Source organism: Equus przewalskii, chromosome 19, assembly GCF_037783145.1.
Source record: "Equus przewalskii isolate Varuska chromosome 19, EquPr2, whole genome shotgun sequence".
Taxonomy (NCBI): domain Eukaryota; kingdom Metazoa; phylum Chordata; class Mammalia; order Perissodactyla; family Equidae; genus Equus; species Equus przewalskii.
In genome coordinates, this window is record NC_091849.1 from 6708856 (window position 1) to 6725221 (window position 16366).

The 16366-nt window shown below is 48.2% G+C and overlaps 1 protein-coding gene across 1 annotated transcript in view; it reads right to left on the bottom strand.

Moving 5' to 3' along the window:
* F13A1 (coagulation factor XIII A chain) overlaps positions 1 to 16366 on the bottom strand; it is a 156080-nt gene that overhangs the window by 16712 nt on the left and 123002 nt on the right. Inside the window, exons 12-13 of the mRNA XM_008534975.2 lie at positions 11669 to 11956; positions 5145 to 5305 (exon numbers count right to left, since the gene is read on the bottom strand). Of these exons, the coding sequence (XP_008533197.2) occupies positions 5145 to 5305; positions 11669 to 11956 (449 nt within the window). The remainder of the gene's footprint in view (positions 1 to 5144; positions 5306 to 11668; positions 11957 to 16366) is intronic.

The window sequence follows — 16366 nt, forward strand, 5'->3', positions numbered from 1 at the left end:
TGAGAGAGACAGAGAGAAAGAAAGAAGAAAGAAGAGGAGGAAAGAAAACAGCGTGGTGGCCAGGCATGAGTGGTGGACACAAACGCTGGTCTTCACTGAGTACCTACTTTGATTGGGTACCAGGATGCTAGGCTCCTTATGTGGATTATTTTAATTATCCTTCTCAGAAACCCAGTGAGGTCAGTACTATTTACGTATAAGGTGGTTGAGTAATTAGCCCAAAGCAGCCCAGGTAAGATTATGAACCCAAGTGGTCTGACTCCAGCCTTCTCTAAGCCACCACGCAGTTCTGCCTCTCTACAAAAGGGGATGCGGGTGTCCCTCCTGGTGGTCTCACTCTAGTTGACTTGCCTGAGGACACAAAAATTGTGAAACCTTCACTGCTAACTGAGAATGGAAGAAACCACCAAAACGCTGGTCCCTGTTACACACCAGATGCCAGATAAACCAGTCTCTCGCCTGGAGACCAGCTGAATCCCCTCCACTGCTCCCATCCTCTGCAAAAATCAAAATGCTAGAGTCTTTTCCTGACTTAAAGCATCCTACAACAATCAACGCACGGGAAGGCAGAGAAAAATTCCATGTCTGATTTTAATAAAATATACTTTTCTCATCAAAATATTTTGATAGCATGAGAAAAGAGATGTGTGCTCATTAAAGTTTAATGAATGTCTCTCCCTGCCATTTTCCATATGAGGATCACACTATGCCTCATCCCACGGTGGATGCCAGGAATGGTTAACCAAGAGCACAATTTAACCCAGTCCCCGTCTTTATGTCACGGGGACGAATGCATTCCAAGACTGGGTCCAGCAGGATGTAAGTACTTGTCCACTGGCCTAACAGCTTTGATTGACAATGACATGGATTCATACAGGTGGGCCCAATATCGCCCCAGGTTGGCCTCTATTTGCCCTAAAAAGGGAGCTAGTTGTAAGAACAGCTGCAAACTAGCTTCCAGATAACTCCAGTCTCAAGGCTGGCCTGGGACTCCTGGAGGAAGACAGTGCCTTCGGCAAAGGCTTTGAAGAGAAAGGAGAAGGAAAGGAGGTTCTGACTCTTGGGAGGGCAGAGCTGACAGTAATGTCACCCTCATGCTCTGGAGTCTTCACTGAAGCCTCTTTGCTCATAGAGTTAGTTATAAAGCTCTGATCCAAAAATCTTAGGCTCATCTCAGAATGGCCCCAAGCTGCCTTTCTTGTCCCTGCTGGAGCCTCCATTCCAGCCAACGCAGGGCTGCAGCTGCTCCCCTCGCCTGCTGGCGCGCTCTTTCTGCCCTGGCTTATGCTTTTTCCTAGGATCTGGGGTGGTCTCTCCATCCATCTCTGCTGCTTGAAATGTCATCCATTCATTGAGGATTGTCACTGTTCCACAGCCTCAATTTCTGCTGCCCACTCCACTCAACCTTGGGAGACCTCTCCTCTCTTGAAACACACAGGCCCTCTGATAAGGCGGTCACCATCTGCCACCTTTTGTGAAAGTTCCCCTGTGAGAGCAATGTAGCTGTGTGGTTACCTGCACAGACTTCTGAGTCAGAAAGACCTGGGTTAGAAGCTTCACTCCTTCCCTTATCAGGCGCGCGGTCAGGGGCAAGTTGCTTATGAACAGTAATAATGACAATCACACCAACCATATACTGGGCGTTTCCTGTGAGTTGGGCATTAGGTATTCATTAACTCATATATACTCACAACAACCCTATGAAGTAAGTATTGCCATTGTCTCTGTTTTACAGATGAGGAAACAGACGCTAAAAGAACTAAAGTGATGTGTCCAGGGTCACAGTTATTATGTTAAGAAAACAGGATTTGAGCTCAGATAGTTTGGTCCTGGAGCCCGTGTTTTGACCACTATGCTATAGGGCACTACCCTCTCCGGGCCTCTCAGTTTTCTCGTCTGTAAAATGGGGATTACAATAAAACCCACCTGGCAGGATGGTAATGAGGATTAAATGATACAAGAGAAGTATAATAAGAGAGAGCTCAATAATTCACAGCTGCTATCATTGCCATTACCGTGTGCGGGGCTCCCGTCTCGTGCCCTAAGCTGAGGACAGGAGGGAGGGCCATGTCCTCTCATCCTTTGTCTCTTGCATCGGCTCACCCTGTGCCCCGCACAGTCATCGCAGGCAGCGACCTGGAGAACTTCTGACAGCTGTGGGCCCGTCCCAGAATCAAAGAGGTTGATGAAGTGTTCTAGCATTTTCCTAGAATTTGGGCCCAAGTGCCCTAGCTAATTCTGGACCTTTGAGACATTGTGCTTTTGTCCTTTCATTGCATTTAGCTCCCTCTCTGACTCCTGTGTCATACGATTGATTTGACTTCTCTCCCTGAGGTCCCCAGCATAAGCAGCGTAACGTTTTCTTTCTCCTCTCCTCCCCCTTTCCTCCTCCCCTCCCCTCTTCTCCTCTCCTACCCCCTTTTTCCTCCCCTCTTCTCCTCTTCCCCTTTCCCTCCCTTCCCTTCCCTCCTCTGCCCTCCCCTTCCCCCTTCCTCTCCTCTCCTCCAGCATTCCTCCTCCCTTCCCTTCCTCTCTCCTCCTCTTCTCCCCCTTGCCCTCCTGTCCTTTCCTCTCTTCTCTTCTCCTCCCCCTTCCTTTCCTCCCTTTACCGCCTTTCCTCTCCTCTCCTCTCCCTGCCCTCCTGTCCTCTCCTCTTCTCCATCCCTTCCTTGCCCTTTCCTTCTCCTTCTTTCCTCTCCTCCTCTCCTCCCCTCCCCTCCCTTCCTCTCCTCTCCCTTTCCCCCTCCCCTCCTTTTCTCTGTGTCCTCTTTCCCGCCCTCAGTCACTTTCAGGACTGGATGCCATGGCTCTGTATTTCATACCTGCAGTCAGCTAAGCAGCATCCCAGGTTCCCAGTCCATTAGCCAGAGATTCTGGAAGCAGGGCCTCTCACAGCTCAGGGACACCTGGGTGTCTTAGGCTGTGCGGTGCTTTACCCAGGAACACCTCTTGCCCTGCTTGGATTCAGTTCATCCTTGGGGTTAAGGGCTAATGAGGTCAGTGGTTGAGGCATAGTCTTTGTGAGGATGCCTGCTGCCTCCTTTCCTGAACAAACTTGGCCCTGGACAGAAGCTGGAATTTCCATCTCCCTCGTGCTTGAGTCCCAGTCAAATGGCCCTACCACCAAGTAAGTTTCCTCCAGGAACAGCATCCCCGATCCCTTTATGGAAATTAAAAAAACAAAACATAACTCTTTTTAAAGTATACCCTCCCTGCACATGTCACTCAACTTGTGGGAGAAGGTATTTTGATTCTGCCCCTGGGGAATTAAACTGCTCTTTAAGTAAACCTGGAAGATGACTAACAAACAATCCTTCAAATTAATAAGGTCTAAAAGATGAAAGTTACTAGTTTCCTTTATACAACCAGTTTATTATCAGCGGTGCAATTAAATTCTATTTTATGCTGTGGTTTGAGCATTCACAGCTTGGAAGGGCTCTCTCCTGAGCCCCTCACAGGGACAAGCTGTTGGTTCGTAATTAGGTAGAGCATGTAGGCCTTGCCTCTGGTGGGAGAGACTCCAAGGTTGAGTTCACGAATGAGGATGGGAAAGGATGCCTCCCTGTGTATCTGGAGAGGCCTGCAGAGGGACCCCTGCCTGTCTCCAGGGAGAGCCGCCATGAGGGCAGCCTGCCCTTTGGGGGGTGGAGGGCAGGCCCACTCTGGTTACAGTACCCAGTGCCTTATACTATTGAATTCACGTTCTCACAGGATTGATGGCACCTCTGGAGGGACCACTACTCTGTTTTGCATTTGTTTCCCATTCTGCCTGCAGACCCTGCAAGCTCTCATTTTTATTCTGTTTCTTAAGGCCTCTTGTGTAGATGGTGCTGTGATGGGCCTGTGGGAAGTGACCGGGGTGAAGGAGGCAAAGAGACATGATGAGTTAAGCCTTTCTAGAAATGAAGGGTCTGGGGTTCTCTTCCTCGGTGGGCACCACCTGTCTGTGTTTGGATGAGCCTCGTGCTAGGGTGACTCACTGTATGGGAGTCTTCAAGCGCCACCCGCATGGCACTAGACCCAGTGAAAGCTGCCATTTTGAATGCTACACAGCAGTTAACAGCTTTACAAATGATTCACAGCAAATGATTGAAAAGACACAAGGCCTGCCTCCCCCTCCCCACCCATTGTCAACCCCCCTCACCACCACTAGGGACATTTACAATATGAGCAACTGTAAAACTTTGATTTATCTATCGCTTTAGAGGAATGCAGCTTAAGGTTTGTGCTAATCACTCTTAATCACTTCACGAAAAATGTTCTCCAGTGACTTGAGAAGGTCTCTAAGCCTTGGATCAGGCTTGCCTAAGATGTCATACTCTAAGGGCTTCCCTGGGCTTCTGCTCATAGGGCAGGAAGGTATCTCAGGGATGTGGCTACAGATGCTGTGAGTGCTCCTAAGAAGTGGGAGCCAACAGGCTACCATATTGGTCTTCCATTCCCACCCATCCTGAGCCCTCCTCTGCCAAGTTCCTTTGAGCCATTTGGGCAGATCTTTCTGGTGGCAAAAGGAAAGACAATGCTAATACTACTAGCCAAACAGGCAAAAAACTCCTATGGTTTTAGAAGTCAGAAAAGTAGTTATCTTAGCGATGGGGAGGGGGTCATTGACTGGAAAAGACAAGAGGGAACTTTCTGGGCTATTGGAAATCCTCTATATCTTCATCTGGCCGGTGATTACAAGATGTATACATATACGAAAAGTCATTGTCATCAAGCTGCCATTTCACTTTGTGCATTATACTGTATAAAATTATGTCTCAATGAACAATAGTACTGTCCCAAATGCAGGTGGGAGATGATTCAGGCAGTTTCCATTTTTTGCCAGGCCTGACCCACTTTATTCTGAAGACACAGAGTTCTAAGCATCTGTATCCATTACACATCTTTATCTTCCTCCACAAGTGTGTTTATACCCACAGGTTATATTTATATCTGCAGCCACATCTATATATTTAAATCTGGAGAGGAGAGAAGAGTGTTATATGTGTGTGTCTATATATAGGGCGGTTTACTTCTTTCAAAGAACAGGAGGATCCTAGCTCCATTTTCTTTGGAGCAAGACACACACACTAAAACACACTAAACCTGGGTGTCTAATCAACAGCCTTGCCTTTTTTTCTTGTCTGAGATTCTAAACTGACCTTGATGATGACCTTGGGGATCGTCAGCACAGTGGACTTCTGCTTGGCCAGAACAACTTTGGTCTCATTGACGCGAGCCGTGACAAAGAAGTGCAGAGACGCTTGTTCCAGCAGCTGGCCCATATACTCGCCCGCTCTGATCAGCACCTCCTCTTTCTTGACTGGCAGGAGGAAAACAAACAGGCCAGGCATCAAGACCCGAGATAGGATCTGATTTACTTTTCCCCAAGTGCCCCCACCTTTTCCACATTAGCACAGCATCCACCAGGAACACAGCAGAGGTGAGGAACAAATAGAATAAAGAGGCAATCAGGGACAAGCTCTCCTGCTTCCCGGATAAAGAAAGAATGCGCTGGAAATTTAATACTCAGTAAAGTCTTACTTGAGAAAATGTGTCAGATTTTCCAAACAGTGCCTTTGCTGTTGTAAAACGCCATGCCATGACAAAGATGTTTAAAATCAAGGACCAAGGGGATTTAACTTTGGTTGATTAGGGCAGCTGCAATCCCGAGATGTCAGATGTGGAGTGGTGGAGTCCAAGGCCACCGTTCCATGCGCCGTCCCCTCACGTGATAAGAAATGTCTCACACAGGCCACCAGCAAAACTTGAGCAAAACTGTCAACTGTCTAAACCTTTTCCTTGTAATGCTTCATATTTTCTTTCCAGCTTTTTCTGTCCCAATCTGACACGATTTTTCTATTTAAGAGAAAGAAGCTGTTGAAACCAGTTTTCACCATAGGCGTTCAGCTCTCTCCAACCCCCTCTCCTACTTGTAACTTCAAAGATCTCTGTGCCAAAGGCTTGTTTCCTCAAGTCACTGATGTTAGCTTTCAGGTGTTGGGGACAGGCCAGTGAGGATGACGTCTGGAGGATGGGGAGCGGTCCCGGCTTCCTCCGTTTACCCTCTGGGCTGAGGACAAGGGTCTATCTTGTGGCTCTGGCCACAGCAGAGAGGTGCTATTTGGCTGCATTGCCCACTTTCTCTATCACTCCCATTTCCCACAGCCCAGGTTTCTAGAGAGCAAAGGATAGTTCTGCAGGCCGAGCCCAGGCCACGAGGTAGCACGTGCTGCTACCTGGGCAAAGCCAGGTGCTGGGTTTTGCCATCAGCCTGCAGGTCCAGCAGGGAGATGGGTGACTCATGCCTCCATCCCCACGCATGGAACACATGCCCATGGAATTGAATATCTCCACTGCTGCTTGCCTGCCCAACATCTGCCTTTTACCAAAGATTCCTCCTTCCTGCAGAAGTTACTGAAGGAAATAACTCCCATGGTCAATAGTTCAAAGTGCAGAGGGTAGTTCGTCTTAGCCCTCCATAATGAGCAGCTGTCCTGTAGCCAGGATGGAAGGCCACATGGGAGCGAGCGCCAGGGCACAGGGAAGGCCTTCTGACTCGCTGGCTTACAGGCTAGGAGCATCAGACCACGCTCATCATCTGCTCCAAAGTCTCTTCACAGGGAGTAGGTGCTGGGACCACCCGCCTCCAGCCCTCTGATTGAAGCCAAGTCTCTCAGTCTTGGCTCCACATCACAATCGCCTGGGACATTCAAAAACCTGCCCTGCTGGATCCCACCTCAGACCAATTAAATCAGAATCTTGGAGTTTGGGGCCCAGGCATTGTTTTAAAAGTTCCACAGCTGACTCTACTGTGCAGTCAGGATTCAGAAGCACCACTCCAACAAGTGGGGAGAGTCCCACAGAATCAGCCTCGTGGAAGCCTTGGTTCGAGTGGAGATACGGCCCTTCTAACTCAGGCCCTTGCTGCTCCAAGCGTGGTCTGCAGACAGGCAGCACTGCCATCGCCTAAGAGCCGGTTAGAGAGGCAGGTTCTCCGACCCTACACCAGCCTGCTGAATCAGCATCTGTATTCGAGTAAGATGCCCAGATGATGCATATTCAAGTTTGGGATGCTCCCAGAGATGGGAAGTTCTAGCACTAGAAGGGGTGTGGTTAGGACAGAGTTAGGATGGACTTACTATGGTCTCAGTTTCAAAACGGAAAGTCCTGCACCCCAGAACCCACCAATTTCTGGCAAACTGGAAATGTTGGTCATCCTGGACCAGTGCTTGTCAACTGGGGCTATTTGGCTCCCACAGGGGATGTTTGTAATGTCTGGAGACATTTTTGGATGTCACAACTGGGAATTGCTGCTGGCATCTAGTGGGTAGGGTCCAAGGATGCTGGTAAACATCGTACAACACACAGGACAGCCCCCACAACAATTACCCAGCCTGAAATGTCAGTGGCACCTCAGCTGAGAAAGCCTGCCCCAGGCTATGCAGAATTGTTAGAATATATTGGTCCATCCTAGACAAATACTAAACAACTTGGCTTGATTCCTGGGGCAGTCCTATTCCAGTGATAGCCAGCCTTTTGAACCTATGACCTTCCTTGACCTTGGCCCTCGAATTCTGCCTTTTTAAGGACCCACTCATATTGCCTTCTTCGGGCGTGAGCCTGGACTCTGCTTCCTCCTCGCTCCTCTAGCAACGAACTGTCCAGACAAATAAAACTCTGTACCTCAACTGGATACAAGCTCAGATGAGCACATGGGGACTGTGTTTCACTCCCCCACACCTGGACAGATGGAGTAGCAAAACGACAGGCCTTGAAGAACGTGTATTTTGCCTCTAGCTGCCTCCAGTAATAATTAAAAAAATGGACTTCTCTGGCTATTTCTGGAGGGCTGTGTTTGACCGCTGGGTTTCTTTAGGCTGGTGAGATATGCCAGACTTCTTTCTACCAATCTTTACAGTGGCTCTTGCTACCTTTGTAATGGCAGCATCAGGACCCCTTTATGCTCGGAGGCAGAACATTCTCTAAATCCCAGCACTAAAGAAACTGGGCTGTGCTTCCAAGCCCAAGAGAACAGTGCTCCTGAAATAGTACGTTATGTAAGTGCTGTGTTTTGCCACCACACAAGAAATTGTTCTAGATAAAGTTTATTAAACGTGGCAAGAGAAAGAGGAATAGATTTTCATTCTATGAGTAGTGGAGCTGGGATCCTGCCAACATCATTGATGGTGTCTCGGGAAAGCCAAGGGAGACACAGACTGGAGCCGCCTCATCTCTTTCCCAAAAGGCAAAGAAAACTAAATATAGCCAAGTGGAAATGATAGCACCTTTGAAGGTACTGGAAGGTTTAAGTTATTCAAATCTTCCAAGCTGATTCTAGCCCACACATTTCCTTTAATCATTGATCTAGAAAGTACGCCTCCCATTTGACTTGGAAAACTTTCTTTGCAGTGGATCCTCCTAGGAACGTACTCTGACCCGCTTGAGCAACATCCAGACTCACAGTCTTTTTGAAATATATTGCAATTTATTTTAGATTGCAATATGCAATTTGTTGCATACAGTTGATGCCACCTACCTACCGGGTAAAGCAAGAAACAGTCTCCTACTCCCTTCAAGACATTCAGGACAAGCCTTGAGGTTGGCCGAGTGGGTGGGACCTGTGTTAATGCGGAGTCAGGCTTAGGTAGCTGTCCCTAGAGAGATGACTGAGAGGGCTAATATATCACGCCATCCTAGCTGAGAACTCAGGCAAGCTCGTTCTTTCATTGGATTAGGGAGAGAAGGGGAAGGAGATTGAGAGAGAGGTCTCTTGTGAGGTGGGAAAGGATGCTATCTTGTTCCCTGTCCAGGGGAGTGAGAGGCAGCTGGACTGCAGGCACCAGGGGCACTTGTGAGGGAGCTGACCCACTTAGGGCCCAGGGTTACACCGACCTGGCTGCTCTCATCCACTTTGCCTCTAATTGCTGTGTGTGGCCTTGAACACATCAACTCGTCTTTTTAGTCTCAGTTTCCCCAAATGTAAACATGTTGGAAGTTAACGTTTACTGAGAGACTGCCATTTGTGAGGCATTTCACATATATTACCTCATTTAGTTTCCTCCACATCCTCTTTCTCCTACACCATCCAATCTGTCAACCAGCCGGTGGGCTCGACCTTCAGAACAGACCCAGACCTGATGAGTTCTCACTGCCTCCCCGCCTCACCATGCCGCCGTCTCTCACTAAGCTGTTGCAATAGCATCCTAACCAGGCTCTAAGCTTCAGCCCTACTTCCCCTGTAGTTTCTTCTCAGCACACAGCCGGGGTGACCTTTCAAAATCTAAGTTAGATCATGCCCCATTTCTACGCAAAACCTTCTCATGGCTCCTTGGCTTACTTGGAATCAAAGCCAAAGTCCTTACAAGGGCCTACAATTCTTTACACAGCCTGTACCCACCACTCTTCTCCTGCCGCCGCCATTGCTCCCAACTCTGGTCTCCTTGCTGCTCACTGAACACATCAGATGTGCTCTGGCCTCAGGGCCTTTGCACTTATGGTTTCTTCTAGCTGGAAAGCTCTCTTCTTCCCTTCTGTCAGGTTTCTGTTAAATGTCACCCTATAAGAGAGGTTTTCCCAGCCACCCCATCCCACCAGCACCCCATCCCCCTGACCCTACTTTATGTTTCCGTATTACATGCATTTCCTATTCTCTGTCACTATTTTACTGCTTATTCTCGAGCCCCCAGGAGACCATAAACTCCACGAGGGCAGGAACTTCTGTCTCGTTCATTGCTGTGTCTCTAGCATACAGCAGTACCTGGACTTGTAAGCACTAAATAAAGGTTTGGGGAGTGAATCAACAACCTTGTGATGTGGATGGTGCTGTTCCCATGTATGGATAAGGAAGGTGAGCTCCGATTACGTAAGTAACTTGCCCATGGACACACAGCTAGTGGGTGATATAGTTGTACCTTATATCCAGATTTGTCTAATTGCAGGGTTCCGGCCCTGAAACCCACGGTGTCAGCCGGTCTGAACAATCGCGATGATTGTTCTCGCCTTGAGTCGTTTACTGACTGCTCTTTTCTATAACAGTTACCTTTCTTACCTCCAGGGATAGAAAAGTGCTAGATCTTCCGGTTTCCAAAGAAAATACCGTGGCCATTTCCTAGTCATTAGCCACATTACTAAAGCTAGGGAGATTTGCTTCCTTCAAGTTTGGGCAGGTTTCTTGGAATTAGGAGTTTTAGTAATAGTTCCCCATTTTTCTGCGAATATCTTTCGGAAGACTCACAGGGGCACTTCCTGTGGCTTGGGACAGACAGCGAATCCAGGAAGCTTGAAAACAATTGAGATGCGTGAGTTGGTCATCCCAGAGGGCCCTTAGTCTTGTTTGCCTCCACTTTGTAGAAATTATTATTCACCTATCTTTTTTTTTTCTTTTCTTTTTCAGTGCCACATGTCAGGTCACTGAAAATCTGGTGTGGCGAAGTGTTCCGGTCCTTTCCAACCTGCTCCGTCTAACTTGACATGCTCTGCCTGGGGACCAGTTTCTTCTGGTTGGCTCATTTTGCCAGTTGTGTGGCCAACTGTTATGCCTACTAAATACTAGTATCCCAGGAAGTAAAATTGATTGAAATTGCAATCCACAGCAGAAGCTGCAGCACATTGATCCCAATCCTGCTTAAAATATTCTGAATTTTTATAGTGAAGGAGATGCATTAGAAGGACATGTATGCAAGGATGCTGGAAGGGATTAAGGATGAGAAAGAGGCCCCCCGAGAGGTGGCAGCGAGAACAAAGTCCTTCAGAGGCTCCTGGGCAGTGCATCCTGAGTCTCTAGTCCCCTCTCCCACGGATGGGCTCTCTCCTGCCCCTATAGATCAGACAGATCATTTTTCAGAAACAGCCTGTAAGCAGAGCTTAGCTCTCCCTGCCTTCTAGATGAAGCAAACGCACCATTCCTGCTGGGCAGCCCCCAAAAGCCTTTCCTAATCTGGGAGAGAGACACCACCAGGGGGCTTGCTTTCTGAGACATGTGCTTCATAAACTTCCCTGTGTACTCCAGTCCCCTTGGGATCTTGCTAAAATGTAGATCCTGATTCAATAGGTCTGGAGTGGCACCTGAGAGTCTGCATTTCTTTTTTTTTAATTTTTATTTATTTATTTATTTTTTTGAGGAAGATTAGCCCTGAGCTGACATCTGCCGCCAATCCTCCTCTTTTTGCTGAGGAAGACTGGCCCTGAGCTAACATCCATGCCCATCTTCCTCTACTTTATACGTGGGACGCCTGCCACAGCATGGCTTGCCAAGCAGTGCTATGTTCCCACCCGGGATCCAAATCAGCGAACCCCAGGCCGCCGAAGCAGAACGTGTGCACTTAACCGCTGCACCACTGGGCCACCCTGACAGACTGCATTTCTAACCAGCTCCCAGGGGATGCTGATGCTTCAGGTCCTCGGCCCACACTTTGAGTAACAAGAAGTTAAGTTACGTTTAATTTTCACAACTCATGAGGCTCTAGGCTTTGAAAATTTCAGTGTTCCCTTCTATGCATGATACATGAAAAGGAAAGTTGAGGCCTCTCGAGAGGAAGTGAGTCTCCCGTGAGGTCCATGCTCCTGAGCTCTGGGGTAGAACTTTAACTTTGACAGAAAGTTGTGTGTGGGGGGTGAGGGTACCAAGCCAGACAGGGAAGCAGAGAGCATGTCCCAGGGAGAACAGTCCCTCTCATTAGCTTACCGGACAAGGGCTCCAGCGTCACCTTGAATGTCTCGTTCTTGAATTCCACATGGGAGACCCCAGTGTAGAAGGTGATGTTGCCTGAGAGATAGGCTGAGATGGTGTAGCGAGTGGGGCTTTGGTTCCGGAAGGTGATGGTGAGCTTGAAGTCTTTTCCCAGCACGGCATTCTCCACTTCAAAGTCCATGTCAACATCAGACTTCAATTTGGTGACATCTTCTGTGTTGAGGGGCTTTTTAGCTCCATACATCAGGGCAGTTTCTAGGGCCAGTCTCTCTTCTTCTTGACCTAGGAAAGATGCAGAGATAATGACATGGAATAAATGCAATCTATCAAAGAGGAGGTCACCTTAATAAACACATTGTGATCCGGGCACTGTGGGCTGTACTTGTTGGATTGCCTCTGCAAGCCACACAGCTTCCCTTTGAGGCAGAGGTCATCATTATTCCCATGTTACAAAGTCTGCAAAAATCAAGTTGCCCGAGAGATATGACCCGGCCAGGTGGTCGAGTCCGGCAGCACCATCAGGTCCTATCTGAAAGAGAGTGGCTGAGGGGCTTCCTCTGCCGTTGTTTCTCTGGCGCCACTATTTCAGGGCTCAGTAGGTAGAATGGCAAAAAGGAACTCTTCCCTAACTGTACTATCGATTTGCTCCCGTCCCCAAGGCCCAGCCACATAGCTCGAATTTGAGGATCTCCAAGCAAAGATTTTGGCAATAGTTGCATCTTGCCATTCCACCTTCTGCAGTATGCGCTTTCTCCTCTTTGTGGGTCTCCCTGATAAGACCTGTCTTCCTCATCTCTCTTTCCTCTTGGGCCTTGTCCCACTTGCTCCTGCTGAGCCGACCTTAAGGCAGCTCCCTCCCTGCCCTCGACTCCTTCCTCTGTCGCCATTTGCCCACAGCAGAGGGCAGAGATCAGTTTTCCCAAACAGCAGCCAGCACCCCCCAGACGTTCAGATCCAGCACATCGTTAGCACGCCTTCCCTGCAAGGGGCTCATGGCCCAGCTCCCCTGAGACCCCTGGGTTCTCTAGTGCCTCCTGCATGCTCACAACATCCATTAGCCCATCAGAGGTTCTGAGGTTGAGCCCGACGGTGAGGACATGCTTACTGTAACACCAGATTTCCCAAAGTCATCTGACCCTAAACACATTTTTGTTGAAGGACACTTGCTGGCATCTGGTGGTGCAGTTTGAGATGTGTGCGTTGTTTCTAAGAAAATGTCTTATGTAGGGTTTCCAAGGCGGTGGTGGAGAGGAAGGTAGGGAGCGGAGGAGAAGGGGCGGGCTCTGGAAGAAGGAAAAATAGCTTTTTTGCAGGTGAGGAGGAGAGAAATACAGGAGTAAGTTAGACCTCAGAGCTTGCTGCTCTGAGCTGGGCCAACATCCCTTACAAAGCGCTGGACGAAATGCTGGCGCCGGGGGACAGGGCTTGAGGAGGTGTGGAGGGATGGCCGCTACTCTTGTTACCATCCTGACACCTTTGGGTACAGCTTAGTGAATTGTGCAAGATACAGAGGCAAATTCTTTGCCTTGTAAAAACTAGTCATGGGAATGGCTAGCAAAAAAAATCACTTTGAAATAAAAATGCTGTCTTTTATAGTTATGTTAATTTTAAGATATTGTCTTCCACTTTACTTAGCTAGTAATGAAATGCAATGGAGATGAAGAGGCCAATTAACAAGAATAACTATCACTGAGAGCTGACTACGTGATGGGTGCTGTGTGATGGGCGTATTGTGCATTATCTCACTTAATCCTCGGAGCAACTCTTCAGAGCAGGTGTATTATTACCATCAGTTTCCTTGTTTGTAAAATAAGGGTGCCTGCGTCATTGGGTTGGCAGGTGGATTAGAGGTGGTACACGCATAAGAATTGGCAGCTATGAGGACTTTGCAAAGACAGAGAAAATGCCAGCAGGTATTGAAACAAACATGGATGTGTGTGTGTGTGTGTGTGTGTGAGTGTGTGTATTTACGATTTCTCTGATTGTCATGACTGCAAGAATGTGCCAAAAACAATTGGTCTAGGCCAAGCTCTGGCTAGAGCACATGTTTACAGATCAATAGGAGGGAGACTATAGCAAAGGGAAGGGGGGGCTACGACAAGGAAAGTGCAGTGAACTATTTTAGCTGAAAGCGTCTGGCAAATAGCTCCATGAGAAAGACAGCATTCATGATTATCGTTTTGGATGGGCACCAAATATGCATTTAGGCAAAATGCAGCAGGCCAGCACCAGCAGCAGGAGCCTGGTCAGAGAGGTGCCACCGTGGAGCAGGGAGGCTGAGCTGGCCGAGGAGAGGCAGGGGCAGAGGGAGGCTAGCGGGACTAGGAGAGACTTTGTAGCGTGTGGTGGGTGGAGGAACCTCTGGCTTCCCTCTGGGGACTGGCCTGGCCCCGTGAGCAGGAACTTGCCAGGCAGAGGCAGGCTGGTGCTGTTGCAGGAAGCGCAGGCCCAGAAATGAGGCAAGCATTGCGGGGCTCCCCTGAGCTCGCCAAATGGTCGTCTCTCTGCGGCTGTGCCCTGTGCTCTGATGGCTTACAGAATTCAGAGCCAGGAGGTTAGTGCCGTAAGAGATGGTCTACAGCCAGAGAGTAATTTCTGAGCTTCCCGTGAGGCCTCCAGGAGCACCGTCAAACACCTTTCCCTTAACCGGGATGTAATGAGAGCACCTTCTGTGTTCGACAAAGCTTCTTCTCAGTTTTGGGTCTTACTTCAAATGCCACCTTCTCAGAATGTCCCCTTTCCATTACCCTGTGTAACGTGTCCCAACCCTAGCCCTCTGATCCCTCACTAACACATTACCTGGTTTTCTTTCCTTTCCCCAGCACTCAGCAGCAATGCACAGTTAGACTGAGGGAAAGAGAGGATGAGGAGGGAAGGTAGAATCGGGAAGCTATAGCAGGTACCCAGGAGAAAAATAATCATGGCTGAAGCTAACAGTAGTAGTATGGTAGTAATCCTAGAATTACCAGCAGTAGAGGAATCTAACTTTTATTGGACTCTTGCTATCATTCAGGCACCGTGCTGAGGGCTTTCCACCCTGACTCCACTTCATTCTCAGAGCGTGACCATGGAGATCAGGGGAGGGACATGAATCTGAACTATTTCAGAGGGGGCAGTTAGAGGATTTGTGGCTTGACTGATTCTCAAGTTGCTAAGTTTGGGTGGAGGAGGAGAAACAGATCGGGGGCGGGAAGGGAGTGTGAGAAGGTGAATTTAGGAAGGCCCAGTTTCGGGTTCCTGTGGGACATTTAGGTGAATGTGGAGTTTAAAAGTGGAGTCTAGGCTGGAGACACAGTCTTGGGAGTGGTCAGTATAAATGTGAATGTTAACATCAGCTAATAGAAAGAGTATAGCGTGGGGAGGAATGAAGCCTGGAATGAAGTAGCATTCAGAGGGGCTGAAGAAGGAGCAGCTTTGAGTTGCAGAAGTAGACAGACAAAAGAGTCAGGTAGGTTGGGATGGAACCAGGAGAAAGCTGCATCATAGAAACAAAGAGCCGAGAGACTTTCAAGAATTGGGAAGGAGCAATAGCATCAAATAGTGTAAGGGGTCAGGCTAGCTGAGGTCTGCAAAACGTTTATTCTAGGTGGCAATCAGGTGGCCTCGGTAACCTTGCGAAGAAGAGCTTCAGGCTATGCTGGTAGCAGAACTCGGCACTGTAGGTGAGGAATGGAAGGAGAAGGAACTCGACTGGATGCCGGGTGCAGGCAGCTCTCACGAGATGCCTGGCTGTGCAGGCAAAGAGGAAGAGAGAACGGAGCACGTTGGCTGGGGAATGTACTGTTGGAAAGGGGGGTTGTAAATTTATTTTAACACAAGTGACACTCAAGCCTCCTTAAATGCTAATGAGAAGGAGCTAATGGAGAAGGAGAGGTGAAAATACAAGTGACAGAGGGAATAATTGATGGATCAGAGAGGAAATGGAATCCAGGTACCATCATAAAAGAGGATATATTGGTGCAGGAGAAGTTTTAAGAATTCTCATTTTCAAAATTTTATAGTTTCTTAATCATATTTTAAAAAAGGCATAAAATTAATATTAAGCTTTAGTTTGTCAAAGTGAAAAATGATCTTTCCACAATTTGGTTAATTAAAATAGTAAATTCCTAAATCTAGTAATAATTTCTTTTCCATGTTTTCACTCATGGCCACATTTTGGTGGCCACACTCAGCATTTGCAGATAGAGAAATTATGTGCGAGATTCACTAATGAGAATCAGGGTGGCAGATACACGGCCCTGGATGCTGGCAGTCCTTTCCTAGGTTCCCACGGCAGACAGCAACGGTCACTCGCTCTTGCCCACCACATCCAGGTGCCGTCTCAGCATCCCTCTCCAGATAGCGCTCACTTGGTCATTCCCCAAGTTAGACTTTGAAATGCATATACCATCCTTGATTAAGAGGCTAATTATCTGCCTGGGATCAAACTCCAGCCCAGAAGCAGGATGAGGTGTCTCTTACAAATATCTATGCAGGTTAGGGGCTCTTCTGCTTAGAACAGATGCCCGCACTGTCCACCTCTCTGAGCCCTGCCTTCTTGTTAAACTGGAGGCGTGGAGTTCAGACGACTTCCTCATTCAGAGTTCGCACATTTTATTTGTTTTAGTATGGAGTCCACCCCTCACCAAACCCCTGACACCTCTTTCGTAGACTGCTTTTGGGTCCTTCTTCTCTTGACATCTGACCCTGATT